Raw genomic sequence first — 18,347 nt, 5'->3', positions numbered from 1 at the left:
CTGCACATTGCAGGAAGAAACCCTGACAAACAGATGAAATAAGCAGGTGGTAGGCAGAATAACAGAATATAACATGTACCTTAAAGAATTACTGTTTCCTTTCCCCTCACTTGTTCGTTCCACTAGGGTGAACCTGGTGCTGCAGGTGCTGGGGGTGCCCCAGGCCCATCCGGTCCTAGTGGAATCCCAGGAGAAAGAGGCATTGCTGGTGGTCCAGGAGGCAAAGGTGAAAAGGTAAGACCACAAAGGTGGGGGGGAGTCTGAATTCAATAAGTATGCAACAATTGTTTAAGGAAACAGATGACCCTGACGTATTTCACTCACCAGATCTTCCTAAAGAGATAAACATTGATAATAATAATCTTTTAAAAGGGCCTCCAGTTAAAACAAGAGCAATATTTTTTTACTCACTGTCTGCTTTTGGCATGAGGTATATCTGTGCAATGCATTTACCATCTGCAAGATGAACAGAGATCAGCAGCCTCAAGTTTGTGTTAAACTGTTTTTATTCATGGTGTAGATGTAGGAAAAACTAAAAGCAGGTGATATGTCCTTACACTGAGTTATACTGGTCTATCAAGGTCAGTATTGCTAACTGACTGACAGTGACTGTCCAAGATAGCAGGCAGAAATATTTCACATCATCTACTGTCTGGTTCTTTTAACTGTCTGGTCTTTTTGCCACAACTGAATCTAGAACCTTTGCTTACAAAGTTGATACAGTGCCCTTGAGCCATGAGTGCTAAAATTCCATAAGTGTCTGTCTAAGAACACAGAATGAGGCATTAGAATTTTGGACAGTACCAGAATTCAGCTTATTGAGGGAGTCCATATTTCTTTAAGTTCCCTACTTAAAAAAAATAAAATAATGACTGAAACTCTGCATGTAGTAAACCAACACAAGTAGAGATGTTTAGCTTAATCTCAGTCTGGTTTATTACATGCAGGGGTATTATGTTTGGTTTCCTAACAGGAAGGAATATTTCATATACAACCACTACCTGTCTGAAGAGGTATATTCTCATATTCAAATACCTTATTCTACAACACTCACATATATAAATTTTCTTGAAGAGAACCAGAAAGCTGCTTTTGGAATTTTACAGGGGAAATAGCCCAGGTGGTCATCCACTGAGTGGTAACCTCCATTGCCCTAGACATAGTTGTAAAGGAAAGGGAGGGAGAGAAATGGTCCTGTTAAAAGTAAAGATAAGAAAACAATTTCCTCTTTTATTTTAAACAGTGTTATATGTCCAGTCAAAAAGCAGACTTGAAGTTCTTTCCCTTGTCCATGTGTTTATAAGTAGTCTTGAGAATTCAGGCTGAATGAATGCTCTTGTTCAAGGGTCACCCAGAGAGCTTTATGGCTGCTCACTATAGTCCCCTCAAAGTCAGCAGTACTGCACCAAAACAGATTGTTAAATGGACTTGCATAAAACCAGCCATGAATGTTACACGTGTGGGTGCAGTTTACACTTCATCTGTTTTCAGCTTGTGTTGGTGTTTCATGCAACTGTGGTGCAGAGGAAGAGCAAACGTGGGCTATTGCACTAGCATCAGGCCATGCACACAAAAAAAAGAATGTTGTTGGCATATGTTTCACCCATAGTATCTTTTGTATACACAGAGAGGCGTTTGGTCGGGCTTTGGAGATTAGATCAATAGGTTCAAGCAAAAGAATGTGAAGAGTCCAGTATTGATGTGTCCAGGTATATAGAGCTCAGCCCAGAAACAGCTACATTCTACACAATACACAATGATTTATAATCATCCACATATAATTCAGCACATGATAATTGATTATATGTTTAGGATAACATATGATTATTGCAGATAATTTCTATATCATTCACCATATTTTATGTGCTTGTGAAGAATGTATTCAATGCAGTAATGTATGTAAGAACATAAGAACATAAGAACAAGCCAGCTGGATCAGACCAAAGTCCATCTAGTCCAGCACTCTGCTACTCGCAGTGGCCCACCAGGTGCCTTCGGGAGCTCACATGTAGGATGTGCACCTTTGCTTACAAAGTTGATACAGTGCCCTTGAGCCATGAGTGCTAAAATTCCATAATTGTCTCTCTAAGAACACAGAATGAGGCATTAAAATTTTGGACTGTACCAGAATTCAGCCTATTGAGGGAGTCATGTACATGCATTGGGAAGGCTTCATTTTCCTACAGATAAGAACCTTATGTGTAGAGTGATTAACAATCTGGACCCTGGGTAATAATTCAGATGTGGAATGAATCATAAGATTCTTGTGAAAAGAGGGACCATTGAAGGAATGTCAGATGAAATTAAAAAATCTTCACTTCCTAATGGAAGACACTGATTTTAAAAAGGACATACAAATTGTCACTTGTAAAGGATATAGAGTTCCAAAGTTTTGAGTTCCACAACTGAGAAGGCCCTCTCTACCCACATGATCTCAGAAGGTGAGAGCACCAAAGCAGGGTCTTGGAAGATGACCATAGTGGTCAGGTAGGTTTATTATTAAGCTCATATGACCAAAGGTCTTGAGCATAAACTTATATAATAAAGATAACACAACATGCAACATTATACAATCATAGGTTAGTGTGGTAGTTGGTGGTCCTTTTGCTTATGCTCGTGCCAAACCCCACAGGGATTATTAAAAGCAGGCCAAGGACAAAAAAACAAAGACAAAAACACTTGAAGTGGTACCCAAAGACAAGTGCTTTACCATAACCCTCTAAGTTCCAGTTGTGTTTCTCATTTCAGATACTTTAGACACCGTTGCAACAGGAAGCATGCATCCTCCAGTTAGATGCAATCATAATCCATGTTGTTTTCTCTTTGATTTCAGGGCCCAACGGGATTCAGAGGTGAACCTGGAGCAACAGGAAGAGATGGTGCACGTGTAAGCATGCTTCCTACATTACATAGAATCATAGAGTTGAAAGGCACCACTAGTGTCATCTAGTCGAGCCCCACATAGAAAGAGTCAAGCTTATACTTCTTTAATAACCAGGACATGAAAGCAAAACAATGACACTGAGGTTGCAACAAACAATCTATCTTAACCCTCAAAGACATAACATAAATGAGAATACTTAGATTTTAATTTTCTGAATCAAAAAAACAATTGATTTTTCCCCCTCACAGTAGGACTATACATAATTACCTGATTTCTAAAGTTAAACTATATCAACGCGTCTTCAAAAATACCTCACATTAGAATAAATATCATTTTTATTTCATCCAGAGACCTGCTAGCTTCTAAAACTGAAAACCTGAAATAATACAAAACTTGTTCAATATTAACTTGATAATTTGTGCAATTACCTTCATGTGAAAGTACTTTTCATATAAGATTAGGAAGAAAATCCGCATCACAATATATGACTTTTCTTGATCTCCAGGGTCCTCCTGGTGCAGTCGGTGCCCCAGGTCCTGCTGGAGCTGCTGGTGAAAGGGTAAGTACACCAGTCTTTTCTAATTATAATATCCACAAAGTAGAAAACTTGTATCCATAGAAAGCAACATGCACAGATTGATGGTCACATTCCTAGGGTATTGGGGGCAACTGGGCATTATGCAAAAATGACTGCCTGCTGTACACTATGAACCTTTTCAAACCGATTTAATAAGACAACTCACTTAATGGAATTCAGTCCCTGAGTCCAGCCGTTTCTTCTTTTCAGTGTCGTCACTGTCATCATTTGATAGTTCCTACAATACTCTTTAGGATTCACAAAACTGTCAAGTAATTATTATCCATCATCTGTGAGATGGAACATTAATAGTTCCGTTTTACAAATAGGGATCTGAATGACTTGCTCAAGGCAACAGAAAGAGCCGAAGGCTTATCATAGACTTGAAACCCAGTTTTCCCTTGTCCTGCCCAAACCGACTAGCCTTATTGTTCTTCTATATCCTCGGTATCATTTGTATATAACAAAACTCCCACAGGTTCTATTGCCTCACCAGGAAATGAGAGAGAAATTAAATCAGAATGAATTATTTAGCATCATAATACACAATATCAGAGTCGTGACAGTAATGGCTTGTTATGAGGGCAACCTGTCCTTTTAGACAGACAGACAGACAGACAGACAGACAGACAGACAGACAGACAGACAGACAGACAGACAGACAGACAGACAGACAGACAGACAGACAGACAGACAGACCGAACCTTGGCAGAAAAAAATGATTTGGCTTTCTATAGGTTGTGCCCAGTCTTTTCAAATTGTGAAGATGCACATATCTACAATACATAAGAAAAGAAAGAGAACACTTTAAAATTACCTTTCAAGAGAATTACCTTTACAGCCTAATCCAAAGGGGTGGCAGAGCAGCAACCAGGGATGGCACCATGACAGTGTACCCATGCCACCTCCCGTGTGGTTTCAGATGGCAATGAAGGGAAAAAATTAAACCTGACCACCTGAAAAATCCCATTGGGAAAACCAGCTTCCACCACACTTTTTGGTTGCTGGTGTAGGGGCTTTTCCTGGGCTGAAAGTTGGCTCTGCCTCCCAGAACGCCCCTTGGAACCCCGGCACAGCCTCCTGCAGTGTAGGAGTGATGGCACTGAGGAATATTTCCTGGTTCCTGCTTCACAGTGTGGCACTGGCATCCATGCCACTTTGCATAGCACTGGTGGCATGGATGGTGGTACAACTCTTCCGCTGCTTCCAATGCAGCTCCCCCCCCCCCTTTGGATTTCCCAGTTAAATTGATTGGATGGTGTCATATTCTCCATTCTTCTTTTTTTAACTTTATGGAATATTTATTGGCTTTTGTTTAGAATCTGACCAATTGCAATGTTCTCCATACCAAAAAACTGGATAGAAAGACTTTGGGGGATTTTTTTTTTCCAACTGAGAACATAAGATGAACCCTTCTGGATCAGATCAACAGTCCATGTAGTCCACCAGCTAATTTTATATTGTGACCAACCAGTTACCTCCGAGGACCAACAAACAGGACAGAGACTAAGACTTTCTCCTGATGTTACTTACTAGTATTCAGAGATTTTCTGCCTTTGAATATGGAGGTTCCCTTTAGATACCAGGGCTAATAGTCATGGATGATCCTCTCCTCCGTGAATCTGGCCAACCCCATTTTCAAGCAATGCCTGCTTGTTTCCATCATTTCATTTCATTTCTTAATCTTCAATACTGCCACTCCCCTTGTGGACTCAGGGTGGTTAAGAACAGAATATCGCACAATATAAAACCAATGTATAATATCTAATATCACTCAGTATAAAACAAATTCATAATATAAAACCAATGTGCAGTATCTAAAACAGTTCTAAAATTTTACAAGCAATTTACAAAAATTTAGTAAAGATGACAACATAATTTATAAAATTTTAGCTAAAGATGGCAACATAATTTACCAAAAATGACAAGTTTGGGTACAAGTTTGGGAAAACTGTGTCGATCTAAACCAGATCAAGGAACCACCAGTAACATAAACCACAGTGAGGAGGAAAGTAAGATAAAGTACGTTAGAATAAATAAAATAACATGACATCAGGTAAAAATGAGATAAAGGAAAATGGCATGAAGTAAAACAAAGAAGGGAAGGCCCAAAGACGATAAACACTGATGCCTCACATATGCCTGATGGAACAACTCTGTCTTGCAGGCCCTGCAGAACTGCAAAAGGTCCCACAGGGCCTTGATCTCATTCAACAGAACTTTCCATCAGGTTGGGGCCAGGGCCTAAAAGTACTGGCCCAGGTTGAGGCAAGCCGAATTTCTTTTGAGCCAGAGACCAAAAGCAAATTTTCATTTAAATTTCGTCAGGGGATATAGTGGAAGAGACGGTCCTGTGATTACATTGGCCCCAGACTTTTTGGGCTTTGTATGTTATCAACTGTATCAACCATCATTGAATTCGACAACTCACTTACTAAATGCACTTACCTTGTTTTATTGTACTGTACATGAAGATAGTTTCTCTTATTTCGGTTGATTTGTCTATACATCTGTTCTATGCACATTCTGTTCTGAGCTTCATCCGTTGATCACAGAGAGATTGCCAAGGGCGTTCATGTAGAGGGTCTTTGGTCCCTCCTGATTTGATTTTAGGATGGATAATTCTGTGTGCTAATCATGCTGCTCAATTGTTTATTTTAGGGTGAAGCTGGTCCCGCTGGTCAAGCCGGCCCTGCTGGTCCTCGTGGAATATCTGTAAGTACTGGAGTCATGCCTTTTCATAGCGAAATAGCCCATTCTGTGAACCACTGGGATGGAGTGGTGGTTTGCCTTGGCATTAAATGTGTTGTTCTCCTACTGTAGGGTGAACGTGGTGAGACTGGCCCTGCTGGTCCTCCTGGATTTGCTGGCCCTCCTGTAAGTATTAAGGAAGATATTGGTTTCCTCTAAGGTTGCATTGGTTTGTGTTAAAGTTTATTTTGAGCATTATTTTTTCTTTACTTTTCAAAGGGTGCAGCTGGTCAGACTGGTGCTAAAGGCGAAAGAGGCCAGAGAGGTCCCAAAGGTGATGTAGGCCCTCAGGGTGCCGTCGGTGCTGCTGGTAATGCTGGCCCTGCTGTAAGTAAATGGAATTTCACATTAAACTAAGCTCATCTTTTATCACTCTGCATTTTTCAGCTAGCCACTCCCTTATAGCTATAATTTCAAGAAATGCAAGCATGATATAAATGTCTCAATCTTATGTGACTCAAAAGTTTTAATGCAGAACTAAAATTAAACTCACTTGCATGGTGTCATGAGTCTGACTCAGACAGTGGGGAACACATCGTTGGCTAAAAAAGCCAACCACTGAACAGCAGAAAAAATAAAAGGGCATTAAACAAAATACTTAAGAGTTAAACCACAAATATTTTATTCAGCCTCCACAAGGGGTTTATATATAAATATTATTGGAACTAGTGGTTTGTTTGTTTGTTTGTTTGTTTGTTTGTTTGTTTAATATACCGCCCTCCCCCTGAGGGCTCAGGGTGGTTAACAACAAATTTAAAACATACATTAAAACATAATTTAAACATTGATATACATAAAACAGAGCCCATTAACAAATGCAGATGGCGTCTGCCTCCCCTCCCCTCCCCCATCCTCATGCCCACGGGAGGCCAGATGGCATGGTAGATGTATTTTAACCGGGCTGGCCAAAAGCCTGGCGGAACAGGTCTGTCTTGCAGGCCCTGCAGAAAGTCTGCAAGTCCTGCAGGGCCCTGATATCCTCAGGGAGCCTGTTCCACCAGGTAGGGGCCAGGGCTGAGAAAGCCCTGGCCCTCGTAGAGGCCAGCCTGATCATTTTTGGGCCAGGGACCATGAGTAGGTCCTCCTCTGAGGGGCCTAACGGGGCAATATGGGAAGAGGCAGTCCCTCAGGTATGCAGGTCTGAGGCCGTGAACAGCATTAAAGGTCAAAACCAACACTTTAAACATAATCCAGAACTCAATTGGCAGCTAGTGCAGATGGTCTGGGATCGGCATAATCCGATCCCTGCTCGAGCTGCCTGTAAGCAGCCTGCTTGCCACATTCTGAATGAGTTTTAATTTCCGGATCATGTCTAAAGGCAAGCCCGTGTAGAGCGAGTTACAGTAGTCTAACCTGAAGGTGACCGTTGCATGGATCGCAGTTGCTAGATCAGGACAGGAGGAGTATTTATTTCTTGATTAGGTATGTATACATTTCCAGAGCATCTTTAATTCCATCTGATATAAAAATTCTTTCTGTTGGCATATCGCCAATGATGATCAGATATTATCATAAATAAATTCAGTTTAATGAACTAGTAATGATATGATGTCTAGTATAACAGTAGTAATTGAATAGTCCTAGTTATTCATACATCACCTTATAACAGTGGTGGCGAACCTTTGGCACCCCAGATGTTATGGACTACAATTCCCATCAGTCTCTTCCAGCATGGCCAATTGGCCATGTTGGAAGGGGCTGATGGGAATTGTAGTCCATAACATCTGGAGTGCCAAAGGTTCGCTACCACAGCCTTATAAGAATGAAGCACCTTTCTAAAAGAAAGTTTTATCAGAATTGTGGTTCGCCATTCAACTCCCCTCCCCCCGAATGTGATCAATAACTGCCGCCACAAATTGGAAGCTGTACACGAGGCCCCTCTGGCAACGTGATGCTTTGAAAACAAAGAACAGTCCAGTGGGTCTAGTGGTATTTCTACTCCTGTATTTTCTACCAGCCTATAGAGACTTGCTGTGGAATCAAACTGTTCTTTCACTGCTGGTACTGCTGTGATAAGGTCACTCCTTCGAAGAAAGCTGTTTAACTTTCATAAGAGAACGTACCTTAATCAGGCCATTGTTAGCATATAGAGCTTGATCCTTTTTTCTAAGAAGTCAGTGGCCTAACTTTCATTTATTGCAATTTGTTATCAGCATTGAGAGGCTTTGGAATATTTTGCTTTTTAAATCTTTCCCCCTTTCTCTCCTTGAAAATAGGGTCCAGTCGGTCCTTCAGGTCCTGCTGGAGGTCGTGGAGATGGTGGTCCACCTGTAAGTTTAACATCTTATATTTTCCCAACTGTATTGGGTTTCTTATCCTACTGAATCTTTGTTGATTTCTTGCTTTCCTTTTTTTCCCCTGTCACAGGGTGTTACTGGTTTTCCTGGTGCCGCTGGTAGAGTTGGACCTCCAGGCCCTTCAGTAAGTAGTCACTGAGCACTTCCTCTAAATCTAAGATAGGTTTCAGAAAGGTTAGCTTCTTCCAATCTTAGATTCTTCTTTCCAAGGAATTACTCTAGATAATTACATTCAAACTGTGTTTTGGAAAACTTGGAGGTTACCTTCAACTCCAGGTTACCTTCAACTCCAGGTTCTTCAGTGGGAAGACTCAGCTTTCCCAAAAGAGAGCCTTGAAAGCTTCTGGCTGCTATTGTTGTTTTCCTTCTTTGTTTAGCCACACAGAGGCCCCTTCCGCGCACGCAGAATAATGCATTTTCAAACTACTTTCACAACTGTTTGCAAGTGGATTTTGCTATTCCGCACAGCTTCAAAGAGCATTGAAAGCAGTTTGAAAGTGCATTATTTTGCATGTGCGGGATGAGCCAGAGTGTAGGGTATGTTGGTGGGCACATTTTCATTCACATGTGGCAACTGTTGGAATCAACATTTCTGACCAGAACCCTTCATTAAAAAAAATGATGAAAAATACCTGGAAGAAATGCCAACAACCCTTTTCTTCACTACAAGCAGTGCTGGGATGGACTGATTTGGAATTCAAGTAATGTTAGGGAGATGAGATATTTGCCCCTTAGCCCCTCCACTGAGCTGCTTTTCTGCCTATAGAATTCAAGGCACATTTATTTATCTTGCGAGCATACATTTGGAAACCCCTGTGGGAGAAAGTATGGGAAATAGCCAAGGAGGGAAGAACTTCAGAGGGATGGACAGAAGCAAGGCGCAATTAAGCATCGCTTCCTAATGCTGCTTTTGTAAATTAAACCCCCTCCCGATGCTACTTTGCAGAAAAGAAGTAGCAGACTGTTATGTTTCTCATGCATATGTGTATAATGTATTATTTCCCCACTGAGTTTGAGCTCTACAGCATGCTCCAGAATCACATGCGGGATTTCCAAGGAAGAGGTGCAGGGGTTCTTCTGCAAACAAGAACATATAGGAAACTGTTCTGTAGAAAATTTGAAAAATCATAGCTGTAGATTAATGCAATGAGAAAATTACATTAGGAAGGGCTGTGTGTTTTTCAGTCCAAAACGTAGCCCTGTTATTTCTGTGAGGAATGCTAAAAAAATCAATCTGATGAGGTCATTAGAGTGATCCAGGGAATAATGGCATTAAAAGTGGTTTGTCCTTCCTAAACTTTCAACACCGGAGCTCTTGGGATGTCTTTGAAATAGGAGAACAATTGTTGACTAAGCCTCACCCAGTCACCCAGTTTGCATTCCGAACATCTTTAAAGACTTGCTATCAAACTCTTCTTAAACATGTTTCCTTTATTTTTTCCCCTTAACTGACTGCCTGTACTCAAGTTGTCCCTTTAGTTTTCAAGTATGTTTGACAGCAGCAGTGCTTTGGGGGAAAATATTGCCATGATCAGCAGTGGCGTAGGAGGTTAAGAGCTCATGTATCTAATCTGGAGGAACCGGGTTTGATTCCCAGCTCTGCCACCTAAGCTGTGGAGGCTTATCTGGGGAATTCAGATTAGCCTGTGCACTCCCACACACACCAGCTGGGTGACCTTGGGCTAGTCACAGGTCTTCGGAGCTCTCTCAGCCCCACCCACCTCACAGGGTGTTTGTTGTGAGGGGGGAAGGGCAAGGAGATTGTAAACCCCTTTGAGTCTCCTGCAGGAGAGAAAGGGGGGATATAAATCCAAACTCTTCTCTTCATCACAGGCAATAATATTAACGGAATGATCATTTTGGCCCTCTACAAATTGGATCAAAGGCCTTTCTTACATACATTTCATAGTTCCTTAGTACTTGACTGTTATGCAGTCCTGTCTGAAAATTTATGACAAATCTATGACATTGAGCTGGATGGGACTCACTTCCAAGTCAGTGTGTACAGGATTGTGGTGTAAATCAACTAATTCTTTTCAATCGTTTTGAGGAAGCTTGTTAGGAGCAATCACTCCTACTTAGCTAAAATACTTTTTACTTAGTGCTTTTGTCAATTCTATTGTTTTGGTTTTAATGTTTCATTCATCACACAGCAGCAAAGTAATTGTGTAATTGCATTCATATTTTATTCCTAGGGTATCACTGGCCCACCTGGTCCTCCTGGTCCATCTGGCAAGGAAGGTATAAGAGGCCCACGTGGTGACTCTGGACCAGTTGGCCGTGCTGGAGAACCTGGCCCTGTTGGACCTCCTGGTTTCACTGGAGAGAAAGGCCCAAGTGGAGAAGGTGGCGCTGCTGTAAGTTATTCAGAATAATTTCTCTTTCCTCAATGTCAAGTTTGTGGCCAATCCTATGGGAGGAGATGAATACCACTGTGGAGGTGGCATAGGCCCCCGCTGGTGGATTTGCACTCCCTGGGGGCACTTATCCAGGCAGTACCAGCAGACTGATACTTCAGCCCTCCAGGATGTCTGGACATGGTGCTGGGTGCCGCATCAGCACTCTTACAGCACCACAAGCCCCCTCAGCGTAGTGGGGATGTGGCAGAGGTGTGCCCAGGAGTGGAGCCTACATTAGTTGGCTTCCATACTGGGTTTGCAGCCAGCTACATCATGGCTTAGGGTTAGGACATACACCCTGTGGAGATGGCAGTGCAGCGCAGCAGTGGTGCCGTCTCCGGCAGCCTGGTGCTGTGGACTGGGCTGCCTCAGTGCCTCCCTAAGCAGAGTTAGCACCCTTCTAAGCAGAGGCAGAGCAAGGGAAAACTGTGTCCCTGCCGCGGCGGCACCCACCCCAGAATGGCTCCGCCTGGGGCATCACATCCCTCCATCCCATGGACGCTACACCATTGCTTCTAAGCACATTGCATTCAGTGGATGTAGACAGCTGTAACTCTGCTTAGAAGGGTACTGTTAATGTATTCACTAGGCATTGTCATAAACCTAGGCATCAGTTAACTCATCACATGAAGCATGTAAGAACATCTGTCCTTTTGAGTACAAGCAGACATAATTAAATGCATAAATGTTTAGATCTCTTATAAAATTGGGAACACAAGCAGAAAAATAAAATGCTGTGAGTCCTCTAAGTCCTCTGCAAATTTTACTAATGAGTAATAGTTCATCCTGCACATAAGGTCTGCTAGTCATAATGGGACTGCTCAGAGCACAACATACAACACAGTTCTATTTATTTATATTTCTAGTCCAAACAGTATCTAAGATGCAAAAAATGGCTCAGCACATTCATTTCAACATGGATATTGGCTGTGTCAGAATTTGGCCTTTTTAATTGACAGATCATAAAGAACTCCAACATATACAACCAATGAAGATAACATCACTGATATTCTTGTTTAGGAGTCATGTGCTTACATAAATAATTATTCTCACAGAGATAGTAGATATGTAGAACATTTAGCATCGCTACATGAATTGCCACTTTTCTTACAGCCCAATCCAGAGCAGTAGCGTAACGAGGCAAACTGGAGCCCTGGGCAGAACTTGAGTTTGATCCCTTTGGGAGTCCACAACTTTGGACTTTCTGTACCAAACCTCACCAAACCTGGGTGATAGCATCAGGAGGGTCTCCCAAAACATCCCTGAAATTTTGGTGCCGCTAGCCTAAAAACTGCACCCCTTGCAGGCCAAAAACGGAAAACCCATTAAAATACCAAAAACCCCACAAATGAGCCCTGCATTTTTGGCGCCCACCACAAGGGGGCGCCCTGAGAAACTGCCCCCTTTGCCCAATGGGCATTACACCCCTGATCCAGAGCTGTCGGGCATGCAGGGACGGGACTGCTCCAATGCTGCCCTGCCCTGCTCCCTCCAAAACCTTAAAAAACCCACAAACCTTTAAATCCCCAGTAGGGGAAAGTGGAGATACATCACGGAAAACGTGGTGTATCTCCAAAATCAGGTCTACTGATGCAAGGATTCTAAAGGGCAGTGGAAGCTGATTAAAGTTGGCTCTACCCCTGGAAATACCCCCACCATGCCCCTGCCATGCCAACACAGTTGGTGGTGGCACAGAAGTGCTGGCATATTTGCCCTCCACCAGGGTAAGTGTTCCGGGGAAGGCAAATCTGCTTATATGAACCCACACCGCCTGCAGAGGGAGATTCATTCCCCCCCCCCCCAACCCCAATTGGACTGACTGTCTGTTCATACTCAGCTTATATTAGTAGCACAAATTACTTTTTGGATCATAACTATGTTTCTTACCATAAACCCATTGTAAACATTTATCCCAACTATGTTCAGGTATGTGCAAACAGACGAAGTAGTAAGCAGCAAAGCATTTTGCTGTGACAGATCGAACTGGCATACCAACCCTCAGGCTAAGGAGGAATTTTAAACAGGGATATTTAATAGATCTCATTCTGCCTTAAGTAATATTTTGTAGGTAGAAACATCCAAGCTTAAGAAACATCAAAGTTATTAGGTTTTGTTAGTATTCTTAGTTTCCTACCCTATCTTATTCCTTAGTAGGATTTTTTCACATATTTCTATTACTATTTGATAGCCTAGACTTGTGACTCACCAAGTCAACTTCTTTTGCAGTTTTTAGGCCCAAGGCCTTTTATCCTCTAGGAGCATTATTATGGGGGATATTTTTCAGTAAAAATAATCACAAAAAGTAAAAATGAAATTGTTATAGCATGAGTACGTATTCACAGGCACAAGTCTGCATAAATTCGAAATGTACTTGTCTGTAAATAGGATTTTGGGAAAAAATGTACTTTGTTCTCTTCTTATGCAGGGTCCTCCTGGTTCTCCAGGTCCTCAGGGTCTTCTCGGATCTGTTGGTAATCTTGGTTTGCCCGGCTCTAGAGGAGAACGTGGTCTCCCAGGTGTCGCTGGAGCAGTGGTGAGTCCGTTTGCTGAATTTTCATATAGGTGACAAATATGGCACATAGTGACATCAGTGTTCAGATCTGGTTTTGTTGAGAAACAGGTGGCTGTAATGCCAGTTTGCTCATATGGCTTACAAGGCAGTTGAAAAGCCTCCCCTTTCATAAACCAAAGCCCTATTAGTGAATGCAGTTTAGAGATCCGTTGTTTGTATGTGTAAGTTCAGTGGCTAGGTCCATAGCTGAATGCATTTCTAGCCCACTTTTCAAGATGAAAATGCACCGTAAAATGTAGAACAGTTTCATTGCCCAGTCAGTTTTTTAAATTTATTTTTATTTTATTTATTCATTTTTTCGATTTATAGACCACCCCATCCCCAAGGGGGATGTGTGGTTTTGCTGGTAATAGAAGTGCAGTACAACAACCAAAAAAGTGTCCAGGGTTTGAGTCCAGATCTTCTGATCTGAGGCTTGATTCTACAGGTCAGTGCATTGTGGCAGTACCTTTTGTGATGTCACACTCAGTTTCCTGTCTTGGTGGAAAACTCAGCTGGGATTCTCAGGTTGGTTGTTCCCAGTGCTTGCCAGACTAGAGAGTGATTTGTATCATTTTGACAGGTCATGTGCTAAGTGTTCCCTGAAGGAAGGGAAGTGATTGGATCAGCTATTGGGTGGCAACTGAGTCATAGCCCATCCTGGTACCCTCACTTTATTGCATACTGGAAAGTTGCACACATTCCATGTTTCAGCTGGAAGCATTCTGATCAGGAACCCCGTTGTTTCGATGCTCTGTACCAACATCCAGTTCTAACTATTGACAGTCAGTAAAAGTTGGACAGTCAGTTAAATAGCAAAATGGACTTCGTTGACAAAGTACTTTTGCTTCATAGCATGTGAACTCCAATGAAATGTATCTCGACTGTTGTTTTCTAGGGTGAACCTGGACCTGTTGGAGTTTCTGGTCCCCCTGGTGCCCGTGGCCCCTCTGGTCCCATTGGTTCCCCAGGTGTGAGTGGTAGTCCTGGTGAAGCTGGACGTGATGTAAGTAAATATTCATTTGAATATTTTGTAAACAACATTTAGTTTTTGGTCATGGTAATTATTGAGAGGAGGGGTCATAATCAGAATATGTTTTGAGTGAAAGCTAAAATATCCAGCAATGGGATATAAAGCAGTGGGAGATGGATTGACTCTGTGAAAGAAGCTGCAGCCCTCATTCTGGAAGACCTGAGCAAGGCTGTTAACAATAGGATGCTTTGGAGGACATTAATTCATAGAGTTGCCGTAAGTCTGAAGTGACTTGACAGAAGATCATACACACAAAGGCTGCTTTACATGGTTTTTTTCATGTTAAGATAATGTTTGAGATAGATTTTGAATTTAGTCGAATGATTCTGGGTTGAGTAAATGAGATCAAGGGTGTGAAGTGTTTTGAATAGGACTAGGAAATAATTTACAATGTTATGCACTTTAAGATCTGTTGCTTTCAGTGGAAGAGAGTTAAGCACATGCTTCACATTTCCATTGAAATCAGAGGAGTTTTGAAGAAAGGATTCATTATTGGTGGAATCTGAGAAATATTGGGAGGTAAAGAATCATTTCATATCAAGCAACCTTTACCAGTTCTGCAGACCTCAAAATTCAGGTTCATTTACTGTACAAAGGATGCAATCTAGACTTAAGTAATCCATCTTCCTCTGATTATAGTCAGTGAAAGAAATGAATGTAAGCAGTTCTTTCAAATGGAAGTTGCCATGACAAGTATGAACACTTTTCAGTGGGGAAAATGTTTGTGTATATCTAAGAGTGCAATCTAAAAGGGGAATGGAGCCTTGGAAGTAGTGGGGAGTTGTACTAACATAGGTGCCCTGTCGGTTGACATGAGGGGCAAATATACCAATGGAGGGGCTGCTATGGTGGTGGCAGGGCACTATGTAACTATGTGGCCCCTGAACATGGAAGCTGCCACATGTGCTGGTACAGGTGGGGGTGGTCTGGGGTTGTTCATGGAGGTTTCACAGGGCTTTCAGCCCAAGAATGCACCCTACGCTGCCCAGGAATTTATAGCATGGTTTAGTGTGGCATAACCCACTGAAAGGCAATAAATGTTTTCAGGTCATCTCCCTACAGTATCTGAAACCCCTTAGGAGGCAGTGCAGCTGCACCACAGCAGCTCTATCTCGAGCTACCATGAATCTATCCCCCTTCCTTTCGATTGGGCTGCAAGAGCCCTACGTTGGATTTAATGGGTACAATTGTGTGAATTAAATGTGGTTGTAATAAGAGGAAGAGTGCAGTAAACAGTGGTCTCGTCTTTGTCATCTATTGTAGATTTTTGTCAGGCATGAGCATTTACCAGACAGAGAAGACAAAATCTTTTCTCATCAATTACAAGCCTCACTCAGTATGTTCACCATCAAAACACTGTAGACTTTTTCATCACAATTTTTAAAAATAAAGCAATTGGTATAACACTGTTCAGATATTTAAAATTTAGGTGGCTTCTGGCTAGAGCTGCATTATATCATCTCTGTGGAGATATCATGAGGTGTAACTGCCTAACTATCTCCTTTTGGAAGCATGAAAATAGGGAGCAATACTTATTTGTGCTTCCTGTTCCCTTTCATAGCTGAACATTAAAAACTGAAAGAAGCTGACATCATTATAAAATGCTTATACGTATGTATAGGCACAATGCATTTTAAAAATTGGTATGTTTTTACAGTGCCTCAGTCCCATGACCCGTATAGAATAATGTTTGCTCAAATAAGCCTTGGAGATGTCACAAACTAGTTTCAGGTCTAAGGAAAATTGCCCAAGGATCTAAGGAAATTGCCCAAGCAACAAAATGTTGACTGGTCTATTCACTGCTCACTTAATATCTGATGGTCCTTCCTGTCACTTTCTTCCCATTCTACCATACAGCTACAGTTTGTTCATGGTTCATTATACCTGTCACAGGACTTGGTATATTTGAGAAGTCAGATGATGAATGTACTATTATACTGCACCTAGCCACTGTCTACTGTTTAATACTTGTAATTCAGAGTAAAATTACCATGTAATTCCACTGTAAAATTACAGTGGAAGTGAGAAATATTATAAATTATTTTCTGGCCCAGATTTAGATCTTTTTCTGTGGTCTGAAGGGAAGGGAAGCTGTAGTAGTGTTTCACATTCAGTAAAGAACAGTGTTTAAAATACCTGTGTGATATTAATTCTCTCTTCTTTACAGGGAAATCCTGGTAGCGATGGACCTCCAGGTCGTGACGGAGCTCCTGGTTACAAGGTAATCAGGCCCTTAAAGCAAAAATCAGTCTGTTGTTATCAAAAGCCATTCTTCTGTGTACTTATCTATATTGTCTGTTTTCCTCCACCACTCTTCTTTGTAGGGTGAACGTGGTGGTCCTGGAAGCAGCGGGCCTGCTGGAGCTCTTGGCGCTCCTGGGCCCCATGGTGCTGTCGGTCCTGCTGGCAGACCTGGAAACCGTGGTGAAAGCGTATGTGATCTAAACTTTTTCCTTTAAGTAATACTACATTACCTTCACCTAAGGTAGCCATAGAAATGATCAGGGCTAGACTAAAGTTCTTCAAAGCCATATATGCGTCAGACTTGCACTCTCTATAACTTGTGCTGAAAATGGGCAAATTTATGTTTAGCTGTGATTATTTATTCGGCTGCCCTGACCAGGATGGCCAAAGCTAGCCGGATCTCATCAAAATTCAGAAACTAATCAGGGTCAGGTCTGGTTATTACTTGGATGGGAGACCTCCAAAGAATACCAGGGTTGCTTATGCAGAGGAAGGCAATGGCAAACCACTTTTGTTAGTCTCTTGTCTTGAAAACGCTATTGAGTTGCCAAGTCAGCTGCAACTTATACACACATTTATTGGACTACAATTTAACTTAATTTATTGATTGTAATTATTTATTGAGCTGTGTTGATAGAGCTGAGAGCCAGGAAACTCATTGAGATAGGGTGAGATGTTCATGGTAATTATAATCATCTGGGGCTACATGCAATGTCTCATCCACACATTCATTCATTTATGCGCTACTTTTCTTCCCAATTGTGACCCAAAGCAGATGGGGGGAGGGCAGTGGAGACTGACTGGTCCAATGTCACCCAACAATTTTTCATAGAAGAGTTGAGGATTGGGATCTAGATTTCCCACTGTTTTCCAGGTACTAGTCCAACACTGTAACATTACATGAGCTTTCTTATCTTTCTACATTGGGTTCCAAGGTAGACAAATGCAGACATACACAAAAAAATTCTTATTGCCCATTTATCCTCTTCAGCTGTCCACATGAATCTTCTACACTGCAAAAAAATCTGTTGTCTTGCAGACAAGAAGGGAGCAGACATAGGTTTTCTGATCCCACACCCATGAAAACAGTGCTTTCTGGAAACACAGTTTGCTATTGACAGCTTTGGATGTTACATAATGTGACAGAACAGTTCTTTTCCTTTCAATGTAATATGCACCTTTGCCATGGAACTGTCACATCTCTTACCCTGTCCCCATGATGACATACCCACGTTCTCATATGCAGGGATTAATTGTACTTGTTATTCTTGTTGTATTAGAGTCTGAAGCTGCACGCAGATCTTTTTTACCCTGGGCAAGTAAAGGCATTTTGTTAGTATAATGAGAAATCAATGATGTCTGAGTGTGTTTGTGTTGTTGTTTCAGGGCCCTGTCGGTCAGGTTGGTTCTGTTGGCCCAGCTGGAGCAAGAGGACCTGCTGTAAGTCTGGGGAAGGAGGGAGGATGCAGGGTTGCTAGCTCTGGGTTGGGAATACCTGGAGATTTTGGGGGTGGAGCCTGAGAAGGGTGTGGTTGGGGAGGGGGAGGGATTCCAGTGGCGTATAATGCTATAGAGGCCACCTTCCAAAGCAGCCATTATCTCCAGGTGAAC

The 18,347-nt window shown here is 41.9% G+C and overlaps 1 protein-coding gene across 1 annotated transcript in view; it reads left to right on the top strand.

The window, feature by feature from the left end:
- COL1A2 (collagen type I alpha 2 chain) overlaps positions 1-18,347 on the top strand; it is a 76,258-nt gene that overhangs the window by 48,810 nt on the left and 9,101 nt on the right. Inside the window, exons 32-45 of the mRNA XM_048511157.1 lie at positions 127-234; positions 2,834-2,887; positions 3,390-3,443; positions 6,123-6,176; positions 6,285-6,338; positions 6,432-6,539; positions 8,429-8,482; positions 8,580-8,633; positions 10,705-10,866; positions 13,334-13,441; positions 14,358-14,465; positions 16,660-16,713; positions 16,817-16,924; positions 18,123-18,176. Of these exons, the coding sequence (XP_048367114.1) occupies positions 127-234; positions 2,834-2,887; positions 3,390-3,443; positions 6,123-6,176; positions 6,285-6,338; positions 6,432-6,539; positions 8,429-8,482; positions 8,580-8,633; positions 10,705-10,866; positions 13,334-13,441; positions 14,358-14,465; positions 16,660-16,713; positions 16,817-16,924; positions 18,123-18,176 (1,134 nt within the window). The remainder of the gene's footprint in view (positions 1-126; positions 235-2,833; positions 2,888-3,389; positions 3,444-6,122; positions 6,177-6,284; positions 6,339-6,431; positions 6,540-8,428; positions 8,483-8,579; positions 8,634-10,704; positions 10,867-13,333; positions 13,442-14,357; positions 14,466-16,659; positions 16,714-16,816; positions 16,925-18,122; positions 18,177-18,347) is intronic.

This window comes from Sphaerodactylus townsendi, linkage group LG11, assembly GCF_021028975.2.
Source record: "Sphaerodactylus townsendi isolate TG3544 linkage group LG11, MPM_Stown_v2.3, whole genome shotgun sequence".
Classification (NCBI taxonomy): Eukaryota; Metazoa; Chordata; class Lepidosauria; order Squamata; family Sphaerodactylidae; genus Sphaerodactylus; species Sphaerodactylus townsendi.
Note: the sequence above shows the minus strand (reverse complement) of the source record. Positions and strands in the feature narration are given on the sequence as shown.